The sequence below is a fragment of the Stylophora pistillata genome, chromosome 1 (assembly GCF_964205215.1).
Source record: "Stylophora pistillata chromosome 1, jaStyPist1.2, whole genome shotgun sequence".
Taxonomy (NCBI): Eukaryota; Metazoa; Cnidaria; class Anthozoa; order Scleractinia; family Pocilloporidae; genus Stylophora; species Stylophora pistillata.
This window is the reverse complement of record NC_142519.1, coordinates 38308510-38334328: the sequence shown is the minus strand read 5'-3', so window position 1 is coordinate 38334328 and position 25819 is coordinate 38308510. Positions and strand designations below refer to the sequence as shown.

General features: G+C 38.7%; 1 protein-coding gene and 1 long non-coding RNA gene across 3 annotated transcripts in view; both read right to left on the bottom strand.

The window, feature by feature from the left end:
* Positions 1-19139, bottom strand: part of LOC111328254 (uncharacterized) — a 156166-nt gene extending 137027 nt beyond the window's left edge. The window contains exons 1-8 of the mRNA XM_088737377.1: positions 18685-19139; positions 17367-17699; positions 17028-17279; positions 13319-13442; positions 10310-10381; positions 9809-9880; positions 4747-6472; positions 2027-2628 (exon numbers count right to left, since the gene is read on the bottom strand). Of these exons, the coding sequence (XP_088593503.1) occupies positions 2027-2628; positions 4747-6472; positions 9809-9880; positions 10310-10381; positions 13319-13442; positions 17028-17279; positions 17367-17699; positions 18685-18724 (3221 nt within the window). The 5' untranslated portion in view covers positions 18725-19139. The remainder of the gene's footprint in view (positions 1-2026; positions 2629-4746; positions 6473-9808; positions 9881-10309; positions 10382-13318; positions 13443-17027; positions 17280-17366; positions 17700-18684) is intronic.
* The window catches only part of LOC148742395 (uncharacterized), a 280537-nt gene that overhangs the window by 237366 nt on the left and 17352 nt on the right, over positions 1-25819 (bottom strand). The window lies entirely within an intron of this gene.

Below are 25819 nucleotides of genomic sequence, written 5' to 3'. Positions count from 1 at the left end.
CTTTTAAGTCTAGTCGACTGAGAGCTTGGAAAGCGTACAATGTCGCGCACATTAGCTCACAGTGTACGCTTACCGGGCAAGGGAAAGCGTTTCTTTCAACTGGGAAGTTGAAAGAATTAGTTCCAACAGATAAAAATTTGTACTCATTAACTGAGTTGTAAGGCCGCACGGGAAAATTTTGGCTTGAGGTCACCCGCGACATCCTCGCGCCATGACCGAGTGCCAAATATTTCCCCTCTGTCCCGCCCAATCTTAGTCAAAAAGAACTCTATTATATGACTGCTATGTGTAAAAATACCGAAAATTTTGCTTCAACCAGAATTGGACGCGATAGACTGGTGCACTCAGGACGACTACAGAAGCTAAATTTAGCATTTTACCACAGGGATTTGAAGGGGGGCAGGGACTCTGATACGCCAGGGAAAAGCCAGGAGCCTGAACCACTCGGGATTTTTTAATAACCTAGTGACCCTCCTAAACTGTGAAAGTTTAAGAGAAATCGGTGAGATGGTAGTGTCTAAGGAATGCTTTAAGACATTTCTTGAATACAGCTGATAAACCTTGAACACAACCGTTGTAACAGCGCTGATGAACGTTTGTCTGCACTGAGCAACAACACAGCTAATAAATAACGGTAATTGAACTGAGTGGAGTGCGTATAGGTAATCACATGATTTCGAGTGCAATTTGGAATAAATAAGCACGAGTAAATTTTTTCAAAGACTAACAAAATTGCGTGAGCCCGTAGGGCGAGTGCAGTTTGTGGTCTTTGAAAAAATTTACAAGTGCCTATTTATTCCAAATTGCACGAGAGAATGATGTGATTATGTATTAATGATATACATGAAAAAATAGGAGGTAGCGCGCGTCACGTGCAAAAAAATAGTTTACTCAAACCCTGCAAGTGACATTGACCTTGATATTGACCTTGACATTGACCTTGACATTGACATTGACCTTGACATTGACGTTGACCAATCATTCTCACCAATCACAATGTCTGGTTTGTTTATTTTTTTTTTGCACTGAATTAGCCCTCTACTGCACTGAGTTAACTTTCTCCTGCACTGAGTTGACTGAAAACTGCATTCATCTTAACCAATTAGAACTGAGAAATTTCTTCATGTATATTATTAGGACTGAGATCATATGCATGATTTCAAAGCAAAATTGTAAGACACGAGGTTCAATTACCACTTTATTACATCCATTTTGGAATCACCCAGATACAGGACTTGATCAATTCAAATATTTTATTGCTGCAGTACTGAGCCGGTTTTCAAATTAAAAGCGGAACTGGAAATGCTTTTACATCTTATTTTGTATGCAAAACAGAAATGTGTCAAAAAACTCAGTCAAGCGTAAAGTGATGCGATTTAAAGCAAAAAATGGTGCGATTTGTGAATAGATCGCACCAACTAGAGCCAATCAGATCACAGGGACCACAAGTGATTTCAAAATGGATGTAATAAAAGCTGGAACATATCCACTACAAGACCACTGATGAACAATTGGATACAACCTCTATAATACCGCTGAAACTAATGGCACAATGCGAAGTCTCTGACACTGACGGCCGAGCTCCTCGTGTAGAAGTTTTGTATTAATTCTGATCAGGACAGTGAACCGACAGGGAAGATTATTCCTGAATTACAATATGAAATACTGAGTTTAATGTCGAGCCATTTTGCCAAAGTGTAACTGTGTGTCCGTTGCTGATAATATGGGGCGCATTGCCAACCGATCCTTGCGTGTCTTTGGTAAACCATAGAAATGCGCTAATCTGGAGCCTGTAGGGCGGACCGTATCTGAAATAGGCTTGGGTAGAATTCTACGAACGATAGACTCTAATTCTTTCTCTTTCTGTAGAAGAGGGTGATGATATGTTGGTGGTCTGCCTCTACCCGAGGGCCTTTCGAGAGGAACCGATCGAAATTTGCTTCAATCATTGATGGATGCTTCAGATAACAGTCGTAGATATTCGGACTTGTCTATTACGACCACTGCTGAACCCTTATCTGGTTACGTGATGACGATGTCGTCGCGTTGTTTTAATTGATCGATGGCAAGCAGAAGTGTCTTGGAAGGTTTCTGTACTTTGCGCTGGATGTAGCTCAGTGCTACGGATCGTAGGGTTGCAGCCGCCAACTCTTTCAAATCATCGTTTCCGAGATGAGGTTGAAACCTCCAGTAAGCCTTCTCAAAGCTCGCTTTCACTTCAATCGATGAGACCCGTTGGGGAAAGGCAAATTTTAAGCCCCTACACAAGACCAGTTTCTGGAAGAAAGGGAAATCGTAGGACGATATGATTTGTATATGCTCATCAACATCTGTTTCTTTGTAGAGTAGCCTTGCGATCTTCTTTGTGTGACTGCTCATGACCTCCTGATAGTGGTTGTTGCTAAGGTTGACCATTGTGCTTAAAATGGAGGCATAACGGAACAAACTGCCGCTTCGGCGAATCTCGTCGTAGATGGAGTTGATCTCGTGCTTGAGAGATGCACTTTGTTTGATCTTTTCTTTAAGCTCTTCTGAGATAACATTCCTTCCGAAGGCTTCCGATGACTGCTTCCATTCAGAGCTCCTTTCTTTGTCAATCTTGACGAATGTTAGGGTGAGATCAAAGCTCTGACAGAGTCGAAGAAATTCAATCAAACCATCGCAGTTGATCTATTTCTTACTACACTGTTCAAGTCTTCTAAACGTGTAGTTGATTATCGCGTTTTAAAATCCGTATCAAAAGAGATTTCTTAAGACACAAAACTGTAAAAGCGAACGATAAAATCCGACGTTTCGGAGTAGCCATGACTCCATTATCAAGGAAAATATGAAAGATCATGCAAATTGCAACTTATGAAGCATTTTTGGCGCGAAGAATTAACATAAGAGGGTACGAAGACTATAAAAATATTATAAAAATACTTTCGCACGAATGGAGTCTGATTGCACCCTAAGATTTGGCTTTATCCCTCTTATAAAAAGCATTTCGTACACTAAGCAGTCAGATTTGTTTCTGCATTTCTTAAGCACTTCGAAACGCTTTTGCAGGTCCTTGGGCATTGTCCCGTGCATGTTCTTACAGTGTTTGGCAATGGCGGAGGATTGTTGTTTATGTCCTTTCACACGATTATGTAAATGACCACGTGTGTAACCTACCTAACCCGCATCACACAGGTCTCATTGAAAACCGTAAACAACACACTGCTGATTTACAATTGGTGGCTTTGATGTGGTAAATAACTTTTTGTCAGACAAGAAATAAAGAACACAGCGTTATCCTTGCATCTTCAGAAGCATTTATGCCAGCAAACGCATTTAGTGGTAGATTCTGTGAATTGTTGTTGGACAGGTCTCTATTCTCAACAAGTCAACAGAACAAAGCGTATTCTTAGAGATGTTGAGGAAACTGATACTTTCTTAGAAGAGTATATATTCCTATATCTTGAAAATGCCCGTAACCGCCTTAAACTCAGCCTACCCTTTTCAGCTTTATTTTGTTCACTGATCCTCCCGTGAATAAACCAGACCTCAAAGAAGCCACAGGAGGCGGCTTAGAAAATACTTGTGACTAACATAATTATTCTTGAATTAATAACGGCATAAAACAAGAGAAAAGACTCTCCTTTGAAAATACCGTATGTTCTTCTGAATCCTTTTATCGTACATGAGCAAACTTTCATAGTATTCAGGAGCTAAAATTTGTCTCATCCACTCCAGATTGCAAGGGTGATAGACAACTCAGAGATAAAACATATAAGAGATAAAGGATAAAAGAAGACCTCACCAAATCTTCATTGCGGGAGAAATAGTGGAAATTTCTCATGTAACAGTAAAACTTAAATAACTAACACTCCCATCGTTATAAAACTGATTTACAAGGCCTTAACAAAAATGCAGCGATGTATTCTTAGGTACCGAGATCCTCTTCTTCCCATGGTTCCTTCAAAGTCTAAAATGTTGTCATTTGAGGCCTGGATGCTCAGCGATGACAACTCTCCGTAAGGTCATCATTTTTTCTCCATACGTGTCTCGTAACAGTTCTTATATTGCGCTTAAAGCCTGGTAAATTGTGCCGAGTTTAGAGAAAAATAAAGTTAAATTGTAAGAAATGGGTATTAACCCTTTGGGACCTGAATTAATTTTTGAGTTTACACAAGTTTCTTAGTTGTAATTTTTAAAAAAAATCATAAAAAATTTAATAATAAAGATAAGTCCCTGAAACTTGGTCATAGTCTTGATTAATAAATGTACAATACAAATTCATACTTATTCGATGATTATGTTTGGTTTGACAGCTGTCAGATGACGTGAAATATGATCTCAACTGTCACAAAACAATGCTTGACTGACTTTGGAAGAAGCACAATTCTTTCTGATTTGAGAGAAAAATTCTGAAATGTTGCTTAAAATAAAGAGTAGTTTATACTGATGATTTTGACTCCTAACTTGGTGTTCTGGTTCATAATGGTTTCTTCTATATGTCGATTTTGTCACGGCATGTGTCACGTCACGCAATCACCTAAATTAATGTTCACTGAATAATAAAAAAAACTTTGTTTCTGAAAGTGTTTTCATGTCTTTAAAGCTAAAAAGTATCTAAAACTGAACTAACTTAATGCCTGTTCTTCACATTGTTGAAATTCAAGGCTGATGGAACACTCTGAAGCAAGGTGCCACACACAGGCCGACGTCACAATCCGGACAAAAGTAGCTGGTCTTCTTCACTATTCCCCGGTCATAGCACACTTTGCATCTTCTTTCCTTTCTCTTGCCACTTTCATTTAAGGGCAAGAAGTCTGGGAAGTGCCTCTCAATGTAGCGAGGAAGCTGGGGCCCTTCATCAGAAGGCCGTCCCCTCTTTCCACGTGAGCAGAAATTGCCAACAAGCTGCTTGGCAAGGTCAATTCGAAATTTCTTCAGGTTTCTTGACGCGCAATGTGGGGATTCCTGATACAGAACAAAACTGTTGAAAATTGCCCTGTCAATTAAATCATAGAAGATCCTACTCCACCATTTCTTCCCTGCAACAGGGATCGTGTAGTAGGACTTCATCTGATCATTTCTGTCGACACCCCCCATATGGGCATTGTAAGATGACACTGTTTCGGGGCAGGGAACCTGCTCAACAGTGCCATCTTTCTTCCTCCTGTTGACTGTTGGCAGGTCATCTGATGGAGCTTTTTGGTTTGTGCCTGCTGCATGCACAGCTTTCTTGTCCATCCATGTCAACGCCAGCATGGGACCTTTCATTCTCCAAATAATGTCCCCTCTTTGCATGCGTTTTATGGCAGCTTTGTCGAACAGTTCTCTTGGAAAGCCTTTGCGACCTGACCTCAGGGTACCACAGCAAAGAATCTTGTTCTGGTACAAATCTTCAATCAACTTTGCTGAGGTAAAGAAATTGTCACAGAATATAATGTACCAATTCCCTTTTATGTGCTGACACAAATTTGAAACTACAGTGTATCCAAGTCCATGTTCAACACCTTGACGTGACTTCCCAGTATATATAGAGAATTCGCACAGGTATCCATTAGAACTGTCAGCCCTGCACCACATTTTTATGCCTCTCTTTATGGGCTTCATTGGCATGTACTGTTTCAACGATTTTTGCCCCTTGTACTTGATCATGGCCTCATCTATTGCCTGCTCTCGATGAGGATTGTAATTCATTCTAAACTTTGTGTTCAGATTCTCCATAAAACTCCTCACCTTGAACAGCTTATCAAAGTTTTCATCGCCACGTTGGGGCATTTGTGAATTGTCACACAAATGAATATTGTAATATATGTCTAAAAATCTGTCCCTGGCCATGACTTTTGAGAAAGCTGGGACTCCTAATACCCAGTCAGTTGACCAGTAATCTCTCAAACTAGGTACCCGGTGAATACTCATGGCAATAAGAAGTCCAAGAAAAGCTTTCAGTTCCTCTAAAGAAACCTCTTTCCATGAATTTGGATCCTTTTGCCTCTGTGTCATTGTCTGGCGGGCATAGCGATTTGTTTCCCTTATGATAATTCCCAGAATGTGGTTATCAATAAACAGCTGGAAAAAATCAAGAACCAAACTACCTCTTGGTAGCGGATTCACTTGTCCTACAGGCTGAGTAAATCCTGGAATATCCACATCACTTGCTTCTCTGCTCCACTCGTACTCATTTACACATGAATTTCTTGGCCTACCTCTAGCAGCACTTGCTTCAGCAGCAGGTGATTCTCGAATGTCAACTGCAGCCAAAGTAACTTCTTCTTCATTATCACCAATTTCCATGTCATGATCTGGAAAGAAATTGCCCTGATCGTCGTCGGATTCTTCATCTTCAAACCCTTCAATGTCTGAGTTCAAGCCATCATCGGGAATGTCGAAATTATCATCTAAATACTCCAATATTTCGTCCACAGTATACGTCCTTGAGTGTGACGCCATTTGCAGAAGCCCTTTAAATGTTCCTGCGAAATTTACTAGTCGAAAACTCGAGAAAAATTGACAAAATTCGGATGAAAATGAACAAGAAACGCTTCGAAACGAAAGATCCAAGATGGAGACTTGATTTTATAACCGTTTGAGGACTGGGAACTAAAAACAGAGTATCCGCTGGGCAGAATTGTGGCGCGTGATTTGTATGGCCGATATATCGGCCATCCGGTCACAAAGGGTTAAATAGGCGCAAAAAGCTTAAGGGTGTTTAAAACAAAAACACACAAACAAAAAGTCCACACATCAAATTCCTGGGGTAAAAACTTATGTTTAGCTCGAAAAATGCACTTCCAACAAATCTCTCTCACTCACACTGACAGAATGCGATGGATTTTAATCGTGTCTTGTCTGATATTTTTTTGAAACTCTAGAGAACGATCTCTTAAAGTTGGAATAATTTGAATAACTATTTCTACTAGTTTAGAGCAGTAAACATCAACTTGGACTAACGCAACTATTCTATAAAAAGCTTGATCAAAAATGTTCTTTGGGAAAAATAAAATGAACTAGAAAATTTTGCAACTGTCGGCGGTTTCTCGATATTTATTATGGTCAGTGGCTCTTAAATCTGGTGGGCAGGGGGTTCTGGTATCAATAGCACTGTGAGAATTTTCTGACACTAAATGGGATGCTAAGCTCCTCATGTGGAGCGTTATGTATTATTCTGATCTATGATCGACGGTTTTCCGTTTAGTTAAGTCTTTTTAAACCTGCAGTAAGCCGGCACAAAATAGTGTTCCTTGATAACGATATGAAGCACTGAGGTCTTGGAAATTTGTACCTCTCCAAATTTCTAGCAGTTGAGCCAATTATCAGTTCATTTTCGTTATTCAGATATGTAATAAGAATAAAAGAGAAACATTCCAGAATCGTTCTAAATTTGCAACATGGCATACTCTTTTACATTTAATCCCTAAAGGAGTCTAAAACGCACTTGTTTGTTAGCTTGAGTTTTTACGTTGCCATGGTAATCCGATTAGAAACCAATTTCTCCCCAACTTACGAGAGTTTAATAAAAATACAGCACTGTGTTCCAAAGTACCAAAATCCCCCACTTCCCAATCCTCGGAGACCCAGGGACTGCGAAGCCCTGGGGACATTGTCTTACAAGACTAGTTCCAAACAGTCGCAGTCGTTCTGCCATCTGATTGGTGCCAGAAAATCTTTGTGTTTTTCTGCCCAATCAGAGTGAAGTGTCGTTTGGAGTCCTTTCGTGTGTTTTAACACGCACATATACAACAAGCTCTGTTGCTCGCTATGTTTGTTTGGACCGTGCGCCGAGGCCTTGCCCGCGGTGAAAAGTTTCAGTCTCAGCACACAATGTAAGAGAAATCGATCAGATTGTCTGCGAAATCTTACCGGAAACTATACTGAATACTTTCGTAGGTATGACAAGAGAACGTGTTTAAAAGTTTGCGAGGTTCGTGTAAAACATAATGGTTGGAGGTGTCGCATTAAACGTTAGATGAGATGTAAGCCTAAATCTTTCACGATTTTTTGTACAATTTGTTGTGACTGAAACTTTTCCAATCCCGTGAAGTTGTTTCGTCGCACGGGCCACTCAGGTATGTCCAGCAACTGGCGCTAACGTTTACGTAGCTTTCTGTGCGCGCCAAATTCTAATCGTTGCTTTGTAGTAAAGTCTTTCGAAATATGGCCAACGTTGCAGAAAACGTTAAGTACGTGGACGACCTCCAGCAAGCGCTTAAAGAAAGCTTAGCTGTGTTTCCGATTAGCTAATTAAAATCTGAACAAAAACTAATCATCGAGAACATCGTGGAAAGGAGATATGTTTTCGGAGAGTTACCGAGGGGATTTGGAAAAAGTTTAATCTTTCTACTGCTGTGTAGAGTGTTCAAATTCTTGAGCTCGAAAGGCCACGGATTATCTTCTAGTCCCTTGATCATTGTCATTTCACCTCTTTTGTCGATTGTTGAAGATCAAGTTAAATACCTTTGATCATTAGGAATCGATGCTGCTTTCATTGGGGAAAACAAACCAAAGACCAAGAAACATTGGATGGAAAGGGCGGGCTTCCTTTATTGTAAATGTCAGCTTAGTACAGGGTTATCTACCCACACCTAATAAACAAAAGTTTCCACGTTTAGCTTTTTTGTTTTTATCAAGAGAAGATTACATTAGACTTTGGCCGGGCGTGCAGAAAAAGTTGCGTAAGCGCCAGTTGCTCGACATACCTGCGTGGCCCGTGTGACGAAATAGCTTCAGGGGATTGGAAAAGTTTCAGTTACAGCAAATTCCACCAAAAGTCTTGAGAGATTTAGGCTTACATCTCATCTAACGTTGAAAGCGACATGTCAATGCTTGCAACCATTATGTTTTATACGAACCTCGCAAACTTTTAAACACGTTCTGTTGTGATACCTGCGAAAGTATTCAGTACAATTTCCGGTAAGATTTCGCGGACAATCTGATCGATTTCTCTTAACTTGTGTGCTGAGACTGAACCTTTTCACCTCGGGCAAAGCCTCGTCGCAAGGCCCAAACAAACATAGCGAGCGACAGAGCTTGTTGTATATGTGCGTTTTAAACACACGAAAGGACTCGAAAGGACACTTCACTCTGATTGGGCAGAAAAACACAAAGATTTTCTGGCACCAATCAGATGGCAGAACGACTGCGACCGTTTGGAACTAGTCTTGTAAGACAATGTCCCCAGGGGCTCTTCTGCCCTTAACTTGAAATCGACTCACAGCCACTGGGTCTCCGAGGATGCTACTTCCCATGATCCGTTCCAGATTCTGAAATGTTTTCTTTTGACGCCTAGATGCTCAGTGATGAGAACTTTGCACAAAATGTTGTTCACCGAGGTTTTGTAGATAAATGAAACTTGTAATCGTTTTTCTCACGATGTTTCATGAACGGCTTCAAAAAAGACTAAGCCTGCAGCGCTCTGATCGTTTCATATTTTTGTTTAAACTATTTAAGTATTTGAAACGATCGCTTCAAAATTACATCGGCTTTTTCTCCTCATTAAAACAACTTCTTGTTTAAGCAGAATGTTGAGTCCTTCTGTAGTAACTGATATCATTTATGCCATTCAGATGAAAGGAATCATGGGTATGACATCAGCATAATGCGTGACAAAGTATATAATTCACAACATCTTGATACGATTTAAGTTATGCACTGTTAGTTCCATAACACTTTCGAAATTTGACGCTCTAAAATCTAACTTGCTTTAGTAATATTAAATGATCCCGAGGTCAGAAACTCAGTCTGACGTGAAAGTTCAAATCAGGCCTCTATACATCGGCATGTGGTCAAAAAATCAACACTAAACGTTCGCATGCTAAAGAAACGTCGTCCTTATAGGTCTTCCAGCTGTTTGTTGTTATTAAAGGTTCCTGCTGACAAGTTCTGCAACTTGTTTTTAGACAGGTCCCTTGAAACAAATTAACAAATCAGTGACCTAAATCAGTTACTCAACTGTGGACCTAAATTGCACAGCTTACAAAAAAATGAGGGAGTTATCCGTATGGTGCTTGTTGATTTGACTCCAAGTTTCACGCAAAATTGACCTTACTGTGAGTTTCTCCCTAAGGTAACGTGTGCACTTGAAATAATTAACTTTCTGAGTAGAGATTATTCTTGGAAAATACGAGGGCTTTCACCAATGCTTTTTCTGTTTGCTAGAACCAGCAGAAAGAAAATGAAATCTGCAATGGTCATTATGCAAAGGGAAACACCCGAAATATTTTTTGGCTCTCTTAGAAAATTTTAAACACACGTAATATTACGTTTCCCTACACAATCAGGATCAGAAGCAAGTGTTTATCTACTTATAAATATGCTAAAGAAACTTTGTCCTTACAGATGTTCCAGCTTTGAGTTGTTACTAAAGGCTCCTGCTGGCAAGCTCTGCAACTTGTTATTGGACAGGTCCCTTGAAAAATATTAACAAATCAATTACCTAATTTACTTGACTGTGAACCTGAATTGCACAGCTTAAAAAAAAAATTATTACTTGTCTGGAGTGGTGCATGTTTACTTGACTCGGAGCTTGATGTACAAATGAACTTGCTATGGGCTTTGACCAATGCTTTGTCTGTTTATTAGAACCAGCAAAAAAGAAATCCATTAAATCTGTAATGATTATGATGCAAAGGGAAACACCCGAAATAATTTCTGAGTTTCTTAGAAAATTTTAAACGCATTTGATTTTCCCTACACAATCATGATCTGAAGCAAGTGTTTATCTTCTTATGGACTGATTTCAATGCAGTCCTCAGAGGTAATTCTGTCTCACTTTGTGCATCAGCTTTAAGTGAATTCTTTCCCGCGAATGTAGAGATCAGCTCCAAAGCTCATTGGCTTGAGCTGGGTCAAACATGAAGGATCGTTTTACTTGATCTTCAGGGTAAATGTTCTGACATGTAGGAACAGGACCTGCGAAGGGTGCAGTGGGGGCATCCACACCCAACAATTCGCTTAATAATGAGTGACGGTTGCAAAGAAAGTTAAAAATAAAACAAAACAAACAGAATCGAACCAAAGCAAATCATTGAGCCACATTTACACTTCTAATTCTTAATTAAATTTATTCAATTGGTCTATCTCTTTAGCATTTACACATAATTTAATCATAAATACCATCTGAAAACTTTATTGGTATTGATTTGACAAGACTACGGCCTTGAATACTCTATTTCTTCTAAAAGCTCTAGTCAGTGAAAATCTAATATAACCACAAGGGGCTCAGAAGATTCTGGCAGCGGTCATTCTCGCAAATGCAGGTTCACGGGAAGTGTTGCAGCCTACTAACAGGTGACACGTTAGGATTCTCCTACAGTTTGACAGCAGTCATTCTCTGTAGTCCTTAGCGCTTCTGTAGCGGTCGATTTCAGGCGTTCCCTATTGTTTTACTAGCGAATAACGCTATTTGTTCCTACCTGTCTTGTCGCCGGATTCAACCCCTTTTTAGTGGCTTAATCTCGATTTTGTTGTCTTCATGTATTCCTGGAAGGTTTGCAATGGTTGTCATTCTTCAGCGGTAATGCAGCAGTTACTGAGGGACACTTCTGCGGTTGTTTTCGGGCTTTCTTAGGCGTTTTTTGGGGCGGTTGTCCTGATCGTGATCGTAAAAGCTGTGAACTGTTAACCAGCGTGTTTTTGAACGGTTACCCTCATGAGCGTTCACCAGCGCTTTTGCGGCGGTTGTCCTCAAACCTTCTGTGTTAATGCGCTTGTATTCAACCGTTCCTGAGCGGTTTTTTCACCGTTGCCCTCTAGTGTTCCTCATGCGACAATCTTCCAGCCTACGCAGTTTTTTAGAGGATTTTCGTCAGCGGTGTTCTAGCGGTTATCTTCAAGTGTGGTTTTCCATCATTTCTTTTCACGCATTCCTAGGCGTTGTTGGCTAACCATCCAACGCTTCTCAGCAGTTTTTTAAAAACATTTATAAGCGATTTATTAGCTGTTGTCTCCAAGAAGTTATCAGAGGCGCTGTACCGGTTATATCCAAGCATTCTTGGTGGTTTTGTAAGAGTTGTGTTCAACCAGTCATCAACAGCTTAGTAGCAGATATCTTCAAGTGGTGATCAGTGGTGTTGCTGTTGTGGCAGTTGTCTTTAATAGTTCGTCTGTAGTGGACTGTGCCATATCCATTTCTTGATAACCCGGGTTAAGCTATCATCACCGGTGTTCTGACGAATGCCCTAAAGCATTAGCAGCGTTTCTATAGCGGTTGTGTTGAGGCGTTTAACCGCGGTCTTGCAGTGAAATCAATGCCTTCAATCCTTCATCAGTGATACTTTGACGGTTTTATCTAATCGTGCATCAGCAGTGAGGTAGCGGTAGAATCGCGTCTCAGGGCTACATGTAGGTTGTACGGATTTGATAAACATTGGCGGTAACATGTAAAGAAGGACTGTTACGTTTGACCACAGCGGCAGCTCACGAACAATCCAGGCTCTTAACTTGTATTCAAATGAGGCAGCTGTCAAAGCCTTGATCATTCTCCAGTCCATTTTTTTCTACCACAGGCACAGTGGTGGCCGTCATTTTGAGATTCACCAGCTGGCTCTTACCAATATACTAATGAGCGCCTCATGCAGATAACTTTGTATAACGCTGATATCTAACATCGACGATTTTCCTTTTAGCTTGGGTATTTTTACGCTGCAGTGATCTAACGCGGGTTAACGCTCCTTTACTACGATATCAAATGATGAGTTTGAGAATTTTACTGACGTCGAGATTTCCAGCTAACCCTAGGATTGTTTTTTTTTACTTATCTAGGCGTGTAACCTTCCAATTTGCTTTCTCTAAAAAATTTAGTTTTTTCTACCTTAATTAAAGTCTGAAAACGTCTCAAGAGGCCGGGCCAGTTGAACATAGTCCTGATGAAAGAAAATTTTCCGTGTTTTTGGTTGATGATATCTCTCTATGTCGAAGGTCATTTCGCCAACCAGTGTTTATATAATACGTGGAATCTATTTTAACCGGAAAATTAAGTGCTCTGATACTGATAGTCCGAAATAGATATCCTATGAAAGTTTATTTAGTAAACTCAAAAATTTCATATCGCTTTACGACTATCTTTGCCTGTAGCTCGTTTATATCCAAGAGACCGGTTCACCTTTGGCTGATTAGTTTTGGACCGCTACAGTCAATGCCAAAACACCAAAATTACGTTTCCGGTCTTAGCTATTGTTACAAAATTCAAGATATTTTTGCTGGGTTGTAGTTGTTGATGTTTGCTGTTGTTTTCACCTACTTTATTAGTTATAATCTCCTCATACTTTCGGCTGTCATTGTGCCACCTCTTAATTCAAACAGGAACCAAATTTAAGGCTTCATATGATGCATACAAAGTACTTACAGCTTTGCTAAGGTTAGCGGAATTTTCTTTGGAATTGACCTCAGCTGTTTTCCTTCACAATTGGCTGTTACTAAACCCTTCATGTTACCTTCAAGGACTTTGCATTGGCACGGTTGAGGGCACACTGACAAATAAAAACAGACTTCAATTAAACTTGTTATTTGAATCATATTTATTTTAATCGTTCACTTTTATTTGAAGATTTTATTAACCGAAAGCTGTTAAATCAAATCGATGATGGTACGTTACAAAGTAAACCATCCGTTTAGCGGCATTCCTTCGCATCATCAGAAACTAAAACGTCACCCACTGAAATGAAAGGCAAATTTCCAAATCAGATTTCTAAAATTCTGTTCTACCCTTTGTAACAAAAAGTTCCTTTTTAATCACTGGCATGGTCATCACTCGCCATGAATGAAAATTATCTAAAATAATTAAAAATTGGGATTTGTTGGGAATTGAAGGTATTCTTTAATGTTTTTCGTTTGATTTGTCCAAATATAAGAAGAAAAGTAGGGGCAATACGAGGTAAATTTTTCTGTTTTTAATGTTCAATAGACCGAATATAACCATTCTCAATTTCCTCATGTAACATGTACGTCGCGCAACTAAAATGGCCACCCTGACCGAAAAACGGCCCTTAGCTTCGCAGCCTCTATGGACATTGGTTTTGTTAGGTGCATTTTTTCTCGAACGTAGTTCAAGTAATGGACATGCGTTTGGGTGATTAGTGGGTACCGTTTACTAATCACTTTCTCAGTGAAAATTGACACCAAATGTTTGCATCACTTTTTGACCACTTTTTAGTGTAAACTTGCCTTACTGCTACCTCAGTGATATGATCACCTCGTTATTAGATTTTTACGGGAAGTTTCGGAAAAACAACCATGCATTTTCGAATTTAAAACCCTCGTAAACGGCGGTCACCTGTTAATACGGCCAACGGCCACCGGCCACCGGCCACCGGCCACCGGCCACCGGCCACCGGCCACCGGCCACCGGCCACCGGCCACCGGCCACCGGCCACCGGCCACCGCCTACATTTTAAAATCCCAAACGGTAAAATCCAGTTTATAACTTCACTCAGTTAATACGGCCTCATGCTAAATTTAGAAAAGCAAAACGCTTGGTCAAGGCAATTCTATTAATCTCAGTCGTTTGCTGATCAAGCTGCTATTTACATGACAAAGTAAGCAACTCTCCTATTTTTAGATAGATAGCTAGATAGTTTGTTAATGAAACACATGGCAGCCCAAGGGCTGAACTACGTATTATAAAGTTATAACCTAGGGATAATAATATGATCACATGATGATATAATTAAAAACTTTTATAACCTAATAATTTAATATGAAAATGTATTCTAAGATCCAAATTCTGTTGAAAAAATGTATCGATACACAATTTCATTTAAGATGTGTTCTTAAAACGCTCGGTCTTCCACCCTGGGATTCCAAACCGCCTGTTTCGTCTGAGGGAGTAAGACTGTCTGTAAGAAACAGGCAATAAATTCCATATGCGGTTATTTGATCTGACTTAAACACCGCGCGCGTATTACGAGTGACTTACGAGTATTAACAGGGTTCTACTGTATTTGAGCTCAAAAGAAAGCTGCATTCACGTTGCCTTGAGACTTTGGGTAGTTTTTTTATCTATCAATTCTGAACAATTTTGCAAATACCTGGCTTCAGATATTCAATAGTTTGATCAGCACAGTTCTCGATGGGAGTACAGAGAAAATCATTAATTGCAGGCACTGTTATTGTCAACATACTCCTTCACGTGAGATAAAGAGAACAGCTTCACCATATGCATTACCAATTATAGTTGGATAAGTTTCTCAGTGCAGTCAATTGCTAAATATCAATAATTAATGTACTTTAATTTATTATTAAATTCGTTTTCAGTAATTCATTTAAATCAATTGATTATGGACAGAAATCAGAGAAAAGCCAAGAATAAGAAAGTTGTGAGTAATCACATTATTTCAGACCTGGTCGAATTCTTCCCAATGAGGAGAAAGGTCAAGGCATGATTAATTCCAATCATTTCCCTTCAAACTGGTAACAAGACAGCATAACTAGCTTCCAGTACAATTTCAAAGTCTAGGCCACTCCAACTGCTGCTGTGATAGATGCAAGCGGCTGCTACAACTTCGTCGTCTTAAGACTTCTTTCACAAATGTTAAAATGAATTCGAACAACGCTGCACCAGAATGCACTCGTTAAATAATTCGTTTAGAATCAGGGGAGAAGAATGAATTTCCAGAAAGTTGGCAATTTCGACAAGCAAATCTCAGTTCGTTTATAAAAAAGGAGAACCGGCAGTAGATACTAGACGGTTGCTTATCGTTCAGGCCTTGCTCTCAGAGGGTGTCGTGGCCTTCAAGCAGGCCCATGTTAATAGCGTTGTGGCAAGACCGTTCTTTCACCCGTGAGGAAGTTTGAGACCTTGAAGAAGGCGAACCGATGAAGAACTATGCAAGTTCATATATTGCTCATTCATTCAAATCAAAGACATTAAGTAAAGGTCAATCAAAGCCGATTCCATCAACGCGATATTTAACTGATGATATCACCCATACAACACCACAGAATAACAGACAGGAGGTTAAAATTGTCATGAGCTTAGAAATAAGAACCAATTAAACCACTGCGCGTAGCAGATAAAATGCCATTAAATAAAGAGACAACCGCACAAGGACGCTGATGTGAAGGCTGGGAGAGAAAACTTTTTTTAATCGGAAAAGAAATCAAGTGTCAAAAATGAATACTTTGACAATTTCTATCTCCATCTCTTTCCAACGGACGGATTTTCTCGATAAGCGGAGATTACTTTCGAGAGGTTCGCTCTAAGTGCACAGAATATTATGGCTGATATCGCTTACTATGGAGCATGAACAATTCGCGATCGTAGATTTAATTGCCTTGAAAATTTAAAAACTGGATTCATACAGCTGTTTCTCATTTGCATGTCAGTTTCATTGTCGAAAAACCCTAATTATACCTAATTAAGTTTGATTAAGAAAAGATTTACTTAAAAAGGAGTCTCGTTTAGTTGACGTGGCTTGTGACAAATTTACAAAGTTAAGCGCAGATTTTAATATCTTTATTTTTAATTTTTTCTTTCTCAGGAGTAGCGCTCATTCGAAAACACGAAAAAACAAACGAAAAAACAGAACTTTATTTAAAATTTCATTCACTTTCTCGTTTTGGTGAGAAAATCCCATGCAACATGTTTGCAACAAATTCACTTTCACTTCCGAATTCGTTAATCAAAAACAAGAGTGGAATAGAAATGAAAAAAGCTAATTACCATATTGAACAGAAAAGAAATGTTTTACACTGAAATAAGTTTACGAGCCTAATTTGAACAAATTTTTATTTCACGTGTTGTTCTCTTTTCGTTAATAACACGAATAAACGCCGCTCTAAGCAACCTGTAACCTGCGCAGTAATTAAACGCAAAATGAATCATTTAAAATATTGTAGCAAGTCATTTTTTTTTCGAGATATGAAACTACGCTGCAATTAAACTTGATTTACTTCCTGAATACTATTTGTGAGATTACCCGTACATGAAATTGTGGAAAATTTCACTCTAAACAAAGTTAAAGGCCCCAAAAATTCGGAAGACAAATCGTTAGGTTACCATAAGCACAAACAACAGCTGAGCTCCTCTTAAAGTAAATATGTAATTTGAAACTTACTCTCGACAAGAAGACTGATGTTAATCCTCTTCAACTGACCATGGTCGTCCACCTCGCAGCTGTATTTTGTATTTCTTTCTTGTTCAGTCACGTTAACTCGGAGTCGCACATTAGTGCTGTTTTGCACAACAGCGCCATTCCTTCTCCAGACAATACGAGGAGCCGGTCCCCCTTCCGCCGGGCACCACAAAGATGAAGAATGGCTGAGTAGGACAAACTGGGTCCGTGCTACACTATTCAGGTTTACAGGAGCTAAAGAAAAATTGAAAATATTGAAGTAATTTTTTTTGTCTTTTCACGAGCGTGGGAAGAAGGGATACATAATGACTGGTCCCTTACCTGTTGCATTTAGCGCTTTTCCCTCAAAGTAGGCGCTCCAAAGCTCGTATCTATGATGAGGTGAAAATCTTAACCACATGTTATGTCCACTGGATCGCAGGGTAAGAGGAGGAGTATTCCTTCCACAAAATACACCCAGTAGATTGGCAGACTGATTATAACCATCACGGATCTCAAGATACTCCTCATCAGCACAAGGTGCTCCAGGCAACCATGGGAGAATATAGATGTCAAATCTTATTTCCACATATTGTCCTTTCGCCACTTGAAGGAGCTTAGTTGTACCAAAGTCTTCGATGTTTATCCTGGGGTAAACCTCTGTGATTATTGCAACTATTATAAAGAACATAATTTCATAGAATAATAAGCGAACACACATTGTACAATGAGTTAACTGATGACTGTCTATCTCGTTTTCAAGCCTCTCTTATCGTGTACGTAAACGATAATGTAAAATCTTCATAAACTTTGAGATTAGCTTCATAGAGTTTCCCTGTACTTTTCTAGTGCACCTGTAATATGAGAGGAATCTATTTTTCATAAATCAGTGACCAAGTCAAACTCTTACGTCAGTAGATAACAACCGATTCATTCTGGGCCATTCTGATTATCTATGTGGTAAGTATGGATTTCGCGCATGATCTTCACACAAATACGATGTTCTTGTTCAGAACTGTCTTACATGCCGTGGTAAGACTTTGATAACTTTCGCCCTCAAAAAAGACTATGCTGCCGGGCCTGCAATGCTCATCAGTAAAATCGTATGATTTGCTTGAAATTTTACCAAGACTTTAAAATTTCGCTCGAAATTACCCTTAGTGGGCGTAAAATCTTCGGCCCTTTGGATCATGCGTATTTTCCACAAATTATAACTAATTTATGAAGAATATAAACTCCTCAAAACTATATATTACAGTATTATTACTTTACTGGTGTTAATTACAAAAGAGGAACCGCTAAAAAGACATTAAGAATATAAAAACAAAACAAAAAAAAAGGGAAAAACACAAATTATCAACGTATACAATTAGAGTCAATGAATTTCACAGATTTTTCCCTCAATTATTCTGCTTTTAGATAATGTTAATGATTTTCCTTTGTTCTACTCATAAGTTTACGTGAACATACCGACAGAATACTCGCCTCAAACATTGCTTATTCGTTGATATTCTGCCGATAGAATTGATCGAAGCCTACCCTCGGCAAATCACGTTTGCGTTTGCCTTGAAATGTTCTATTACCCAAACTACAATTATGTGTCTCATGCTCGCTCGTGAAAGCTACATGTGTCTTTTACAAACAAGCGCAACTAACTTACCCAAAACAACAGTGAAAGTCCACATGGTGTTGATATACATCTTTCCTGGAAAAAGAAAACAAATGAGTTTTAAAATTCAAAGCTACCTTAACTGTAGGACTCTCCTCGGCACCTTAACTGTAGGACTCTCCTCGGTACCTTAACTGTAGGACTCTCCTCGGTACCTTAACTGTAGGACTCTCCTCGGCACCTTAACTGTAGGACTCTCCTCGGTACCTTAGCTGTAGGACTCTCCTCGGTACCTTAACTGTAGGACTCTCCTCGGCACCTTAACTGTAGGACTCTCCTCGGTACTTTAACTGTAGGACTCTCCTCGGCACCTTAACTGTAGGACTCTCCTCGGTACCTTAACTGTAGGACTCTCCTCGGCACTTTAACTGTAGGACTCTCCTCGGCACCTTAACTGTAGGACTCTCCCCGGTACCTTAACTGTAGGACTCTCCTCGGCACCTTAACTGTAGGACTCTCCTCGGCACCTAAACTGTAGGACTCTCCTCGGCACCTTAGTACATCTATACGTTGTATATGTTGCGGTTCAGCGTCACCTTCGCTTCAATCTTACTCTCTTCGTTTCGCAATTGAGCCAGGATATTTATGCCTTAAAGACAAAGCGTACCTTTGGCCACTATGGCTATAATATGCTGAGAATGTTAGCGCTATTCTACCCATCGGAGCACTCAAACACCCTTCGCCAAACTTTTGAATGAATCAGCGAAACAATTTTTAACTTAACAGACACTATTTCAGCTGCTTACATCATATGTTGAAAATGACACTGTGTAGGCTAGTTGATACTCCTGCAATAAAAATTGTTCACTTAAAATTTTTACTGCTATTTATAAACATTTCTTGTAATTAAAGGCATCTAGCAATATCCGGCACATTTTCGTAGACTTCTATTTTACTATCGTTTTGACGCTCTCGGTGATAGAGGAAAACGTTCCGTCACACCTATCTCAATTCTAGAAGTCCACGCAGCTTTCTTTGTGATTAAGTTGCGTTGAATGCTGAGTAATAATTTAAATACGAAAATTGCAAACTCCTCTTCGTCCCTATTTTACATAGAGCTCAGTTACTCAGATGACGACGCATAGGCGTTTCGCTCTTCTATCATATTTTTTTTTTTTTAACTCTTTTTTTTCTCCGGCAGTGCAGGAAGATCTCTACTTGAATCATTTTCAGTAACAGAGTTATAACACAAAAAACTGCAAGATTACCTGAACGGGGATTGTTCCTTTCTCCGCTGAAGTGTTTTTATGCCACAGTCGCTTTTACTAACACAACAAATATTCTATTCGCGTATACATCAATAAAACCTTAACAGATGTTTCAAGCTGGTAGGGTTATACGTAAGCTACTAACGTAGGGGCTCGACATATATTTATCTCACATAGCTCCGTCCTGAAGAGAAGTTTTTCAGCGTGTTTCATCGAAGAGATGAACTGGAAAAAAGAAGAGAATAACAGCGCTCGCACTAGTTGTGGCAAAACAATTGCGTGAGTAATTTTTCCGAGGGGAATATCTACCACAAAATTAAGTCAGCCTCTAGCCTTTCTAGTTATATTACCTTTCTTTTACGAGTTTTCAGAAGTGTATTCAGCTTCTATAATTAGCATTCTAAATACATTACTTTTATTTTGGAAAGGAAGTTTTAACACACGCCGATACTTCATCCTCCTCTGTAGATGGAAAATGACATACCTTCGACTTCGTCAACAGAAAATCTATTGTAAGATTTAATGTCTAAAGTTAAGTGCATTTGCTGAGAATTGTTATAAGGGTAACATATCTTAATTTGTATTAAAGAAAATAAGCACCTAAGCACCATTTCTTTTTTAAGCACCATTTGTATGAAAGAAAATAAGCATCTAAGCACCATTTGTAATTTATTAGCTGGATTACATTATTGGTACTTAATTTCGAGGATCTTTAATTTTGCGTTTTTTCGCGACTGTAAATAAATCACTAAAGTAAAGATCCGCACATGAAAAAATCGTCGCAAAATATAAACAAGCGAAAGTTAATCCTCTGTGGAGAATAAATTGCAGAAAAAAAAAATTATCAAAATTTGAAAAAAAACAGCATATACAGGATATGTGTCAACAAATACACAAATTATTAACTGTTCTTACTGGTAACTTCTATTTTCTATCTTCTGTTGTCAAATGAGGTTAATTTGCAAAATTTGACTTATGGAACAGAGAATCCAGTAATCATCTTTAAGACATTTAGCAAAATGAAATGATTTGGAACCACTTGAGTTGCGAGATTTAATGCTGTTTTTGTATATTTGCCTATTGAAAAAGCGATTATAAAACCCCGCGAACTATTGTTTCGCCAAAATCGCCGAGTTAAGTACCCGAGAAATTGTAAAAAAAAGTACTCGTGAAATCAAGTAAGATGAAGATCATTGGGGATGTTCACAATGTTTCTTTTTGCCCGAAGATTGTGGGAAACCATAAACTGAAGATATCACTGAAATGTTTTATTTTACTTTCTCTCCTACCGAAGAACCTAACGCGAAACATATTATCGTTCGCTTAACTTTTTCATGATCGATCAGCTTACGGGACGTTTCATATGGAAATCAGGCTTGTTGAGGAGTTTAAGTAATTGAACATGGACCCATAGCTTACGTATGCACGCACGTGTGTGTTTAATTAAGTGAACGCAAGGGAACTGAATGAGGAATTTTAGGGGGAAATGTTTGTCTCAGCTGGGGTTGTTCTGGTTTAAGTGGCATCAAGGCTTTCGGTGTAGTTCTTTACCTCTTATACAATAGAAAAATTGATAAACTGCGAATCTTGCCCAGAATAGTACAGTACCATCTTCAATGGCTGGAACGGATACAGGGGTAGTTCGCGTGTTTAGTCTAACCCCCTAAATTCTCCCTCAAATTGCTGGAATCATGTTTCCGAAGACCTAATTTTCAAAATCTCCTGGGAGAGCATGCCCTCGGACAATTCTTCGAACCCCCCTTGACTTAATCCTGGATCCGCCGCTAAATGGGAGACCATCTCAGTCATGAAAGAACAGATATACTACAAAGTCACAACTGAAGAAAGCGAGAGAAGCTCTGCCATAAGCATAAGCAACCTAGACTTGTAAATTATAACAGAACTCTTGGAGCAGAACCAAATTGTTTAACAGACATCAATATATTTAAAAATCCCACACAGATGTTTAAAGGTGGTATTTGATTTGTACGCAGACAACTGATAAACATAAAGTCTAATTTATTTTTAATTCATCTGAGGGTGCTTTTACATCCAAAGCGTCTTTTTCTTTTATCGACAGGCACGAGTAGCCTTGAAAAATTTAACCGGTAAGTTGAATATGTAACTGTTTCGAAGAAGATAAACTAAATTAAAGTTCAACCCGTTTTAGTTGCTAGCCTCAAGAATGCTTATTTCCACCCAGCATAATCCTAAAAATTAATCTAGCTCTCAAATATATTATTTTTGGTTCTTGAAAGTCTTAACATTTTTCACGGTAAGACATTTCGCAGTTCAGTTTGCTCTCAATTTCAAATACTCCTAATTTATAAGTGCTATCAAGAGGCCGTTATCTCTGGAATTAAATATTCAAAACTGTAGTAAACTGAATAGTCAATCATACTTTTACTTCCACATGTTTTGTGAGTATTTGAATAACAAAGGATTTTGCGATCATAATTAAATATTTGGGAAGAACTTGTCATAAATGTCAATGGAACATTTCATTTTTCTCAGTATTCATTTACAAAATCTTTGTAAGCACAGCTCAATGGTTTATTCTTTTCAATTTCTCAGACTAAAAAAAAAACAAAACAGCTGAAGACGTTTATCCTGTACAATAGCAGTTAATTCTCATACAGTAGATAATACGTAGCCAGCATAACCGGCGTGTTGCCTGTTACGTTTTCAGGCGAAAGGAGACAATCGCGAGGCGGGCACGAAGTGCGAGTCGTCACGCGTAAAGGGAGGAGCGCGAAAAAATTCTCGCCTGTGCTCACGCTATTATTCAAGCTCTTACGCCCCCAGACACACCTCCGATCACCAACCAATAACAGCGCTCAAAAACATGGGGATGGCCTTTTTTGCAGACCGCACCTGGGGCCAATATGAGAACGACCACCGGTGAGATCGTCCCACGGTTCAACAAGAACTGAGATGTAGGATATGGATGACAAATCATAGTAAAACTCCCATGAAGACATATGCCACCCACTCAACATAAGGAAAATACTTGTAGATTCTACTCTGTTTTCGCTCGAAAAAGATTGGTAGGAGTGTGGTCGCGGTGTACCGTGGAAAACTCTTGCATATCAAATGTTTGGCATGTTAAAGGAAATGTGGTATCACATAACTAATGTCTACCAAGGCAGCCCTACTAATTACGTGGGCATTTATTAAGTAACAAATAATATCCTTACCATGAGACAGTTGCAATCCCCTAATTTGATTTTAAGTTCAAGTATTTCTATCAACATCAATCAGCGAACTTGTACGATCTTCTATACTTTTGACGTGGGCTATATATCGCTAGTCTACGTGTGGTAAGATTTACCAAATGGTTGTCCAGCCTTTAAGGTAAATAATCTCCGAAAAGCGGTTGGGTGAGGTGGAACTTCACTATGTAAGCTCCTGCAACTCCAACGCCAGTTTTTTCTTACAGGAACCGAGTTTTTGCGTCGTGAATTATGCAAGTTTGGACCTATTTTCCATGTTTGGTGACCTGCTCCGTAGAGAAACGCACTCGAAATAATAAGCTACTAGAAATGCATCTTTTTGTATTGTTTGCAGATACTGAATGTGTTTGCTCGAGGAAAATATATTCCGTTCCATGCAATGATCGCCCTTGATTTTTTTTCGGCGGGAAATCGAAAAAATCTCTTTACAGTAACCAAGCTTAAAATGGCTGAGACAGATTTCTTAGTTGAAATTCCGTTTAAAAAGGGTGAGACACTGGATAAGGGTCGAAACTTAGCATGCACTGCGCACCTGTAACACTATCCCATCTACCTTCCTCTGACCCATTCTCATCCTGGTTTTTCATATTCAGTTGTTTTTCTCTTCCTTATTTCGCGAAAAGAGTTGCTTGGTTTCGGTTGTTTATTTGTTTATTTAGCTGAGTCAAAACAGCTCTATTCACTGATGATTATTGATAAAGCTAAATATCCAGGGAATAGATTAAAAACCCTGTCAGCCGATTTGGAACTCTCAGACCCATTGCATGAGGTATTCTTGATCCCCTACGTGGCATGTGAAACTTATATCTGGTCTTTTCAGTATAAATAATTATCATAACATTTTATTTACAAATACCAAATTATTTAAAATTGGGTTAATTGAGTCAAAGGTGTGTTCCTTCTGCGCAATTTTCAAAGAAGATTTATACCATCTCTTTTATCATAAAAGAGATGGTATAAGTCTTTTAAGTCTGTGGTATAAGTCTTCTCTGGCATCTTTTCTGCATAATCATCACTTTCTTCCGCATAATATTGCCAAAAATTTCCACATGATTTTCTATTTTTGTCCGTACCCTATCAGATGGTCTGTTTATTACTGCTCAGTATGCATGAGCCTTTTAGAACAGGTTTGCAATTGGTGCTCTAATTCTCCGAGTCAAAATCTGAACTTATCTCTGACAGAAATTATAACTGGCATTTTAAATAGAAATTACCTACTAAATTATCTGATAATGCTTGCCTGGTAAACTGTGTATATGGGAGTTTAGAAAAAATAAGTCACTTCCAAAGTTTAATTTGTTTCTACGCAAAGTAGAAGCCAAGAAGGAGAGTGAAAGATGTATTACCTTAAGATATAACAAGCTTCAAGATTTTAGGAAACGATAGGAACCATTATTATGAGAATTCTTGTTGTGATACTGCGTGGGGGAAATATGCATGTGGATGGTTCCTTGAAAATCCGCATTGTCTATTTTTATTATCAACTAACTCATGCTTCAAACTCTAATTGAAGTATTTGCACTGTGTCTGTGATATGTTGTGCTGTCTACCTCTCTAGTATATAATTATATTATAAGTTACAGTATTAACTGTAATAGGGATAGCATTGTGAGTAAAGTAAATAATAATCAGAATGAAAAACTTAAACTTTAATTACAGCAGCTACAAATATGTGGCCAACTTAGTAAGGAATTAAATGTAACAAGTATTCAGCACCATCACCTCAATATCACATCCCAGGACAGTATCAACAAACTCTGTACTTATGTCCAGAAGACATTTGGGGGATTGGACATACTGATAAACAATTCTGGTGTTTTGCATATGGTGGGAACTTGATATGTTGTAGGGTATAGGCATTGGCCAATGTTTACTAGTTTTTCCGGACATTTCATCTATGATCAATAACCTCCATTTGGTGCCAAAATGTGTGCAGGTGTTTGTCTGTAGAGTTCATCTGATTAGTCAGGAACAAATGTTTTCCAAGAGTGAAGATCAAGAAAAAAATGTGAGCTTGTAATAATGTCAGTATGCCCTATTATCTTCAATTACATTTCAAACATAGGCTTTTCTCAAATCAAATGTTAGGTTTGAAAATTTATGAACATAAACTGAGAAAAATCACCAGTGCTCCCCAGTTTTAGTTGGGGCACACTCAGTCATATGATGCATTTAGACCAACAGCATTTGAGTGAAGCTACTTTATGAATTATAATGAATAAATTGTATAATTTCCACTGATATACTTAAATGAGGAAGAAGAGAAGGAAAATAAATAATGAGAAAATATGAAAAAAAATTGTTTTGCATTGATAAATTGAATTCATTTCAATACATTTGGAACAGAATTATATTAAAAACTAACAACCTGAATAAAATTGGAACATATTAACTTAAAAGAAGTTCAGACTTTCTCCTTGAAGCCCATCCTTTCTCTTAATTATTACAAATTTTAAGGTCTAATTCACAGCAGTACTGTTTCCAGCTTTGTTATTATTTAAACAACAAAGGCTTGAGGAGGGCTTTAATATCCAGGGGGTCATGGGGCTTAAATAACCAAATCTATGCATGTATTTTCTTGTTCACAGGTAGATAGGCCTATAACTGGAGGCCAGGGTTAAACAGTTGCAAGTGGCAGTTTATATTATCCCCTCCTCCTTCCACCATAGAATTTTTATTTTTACC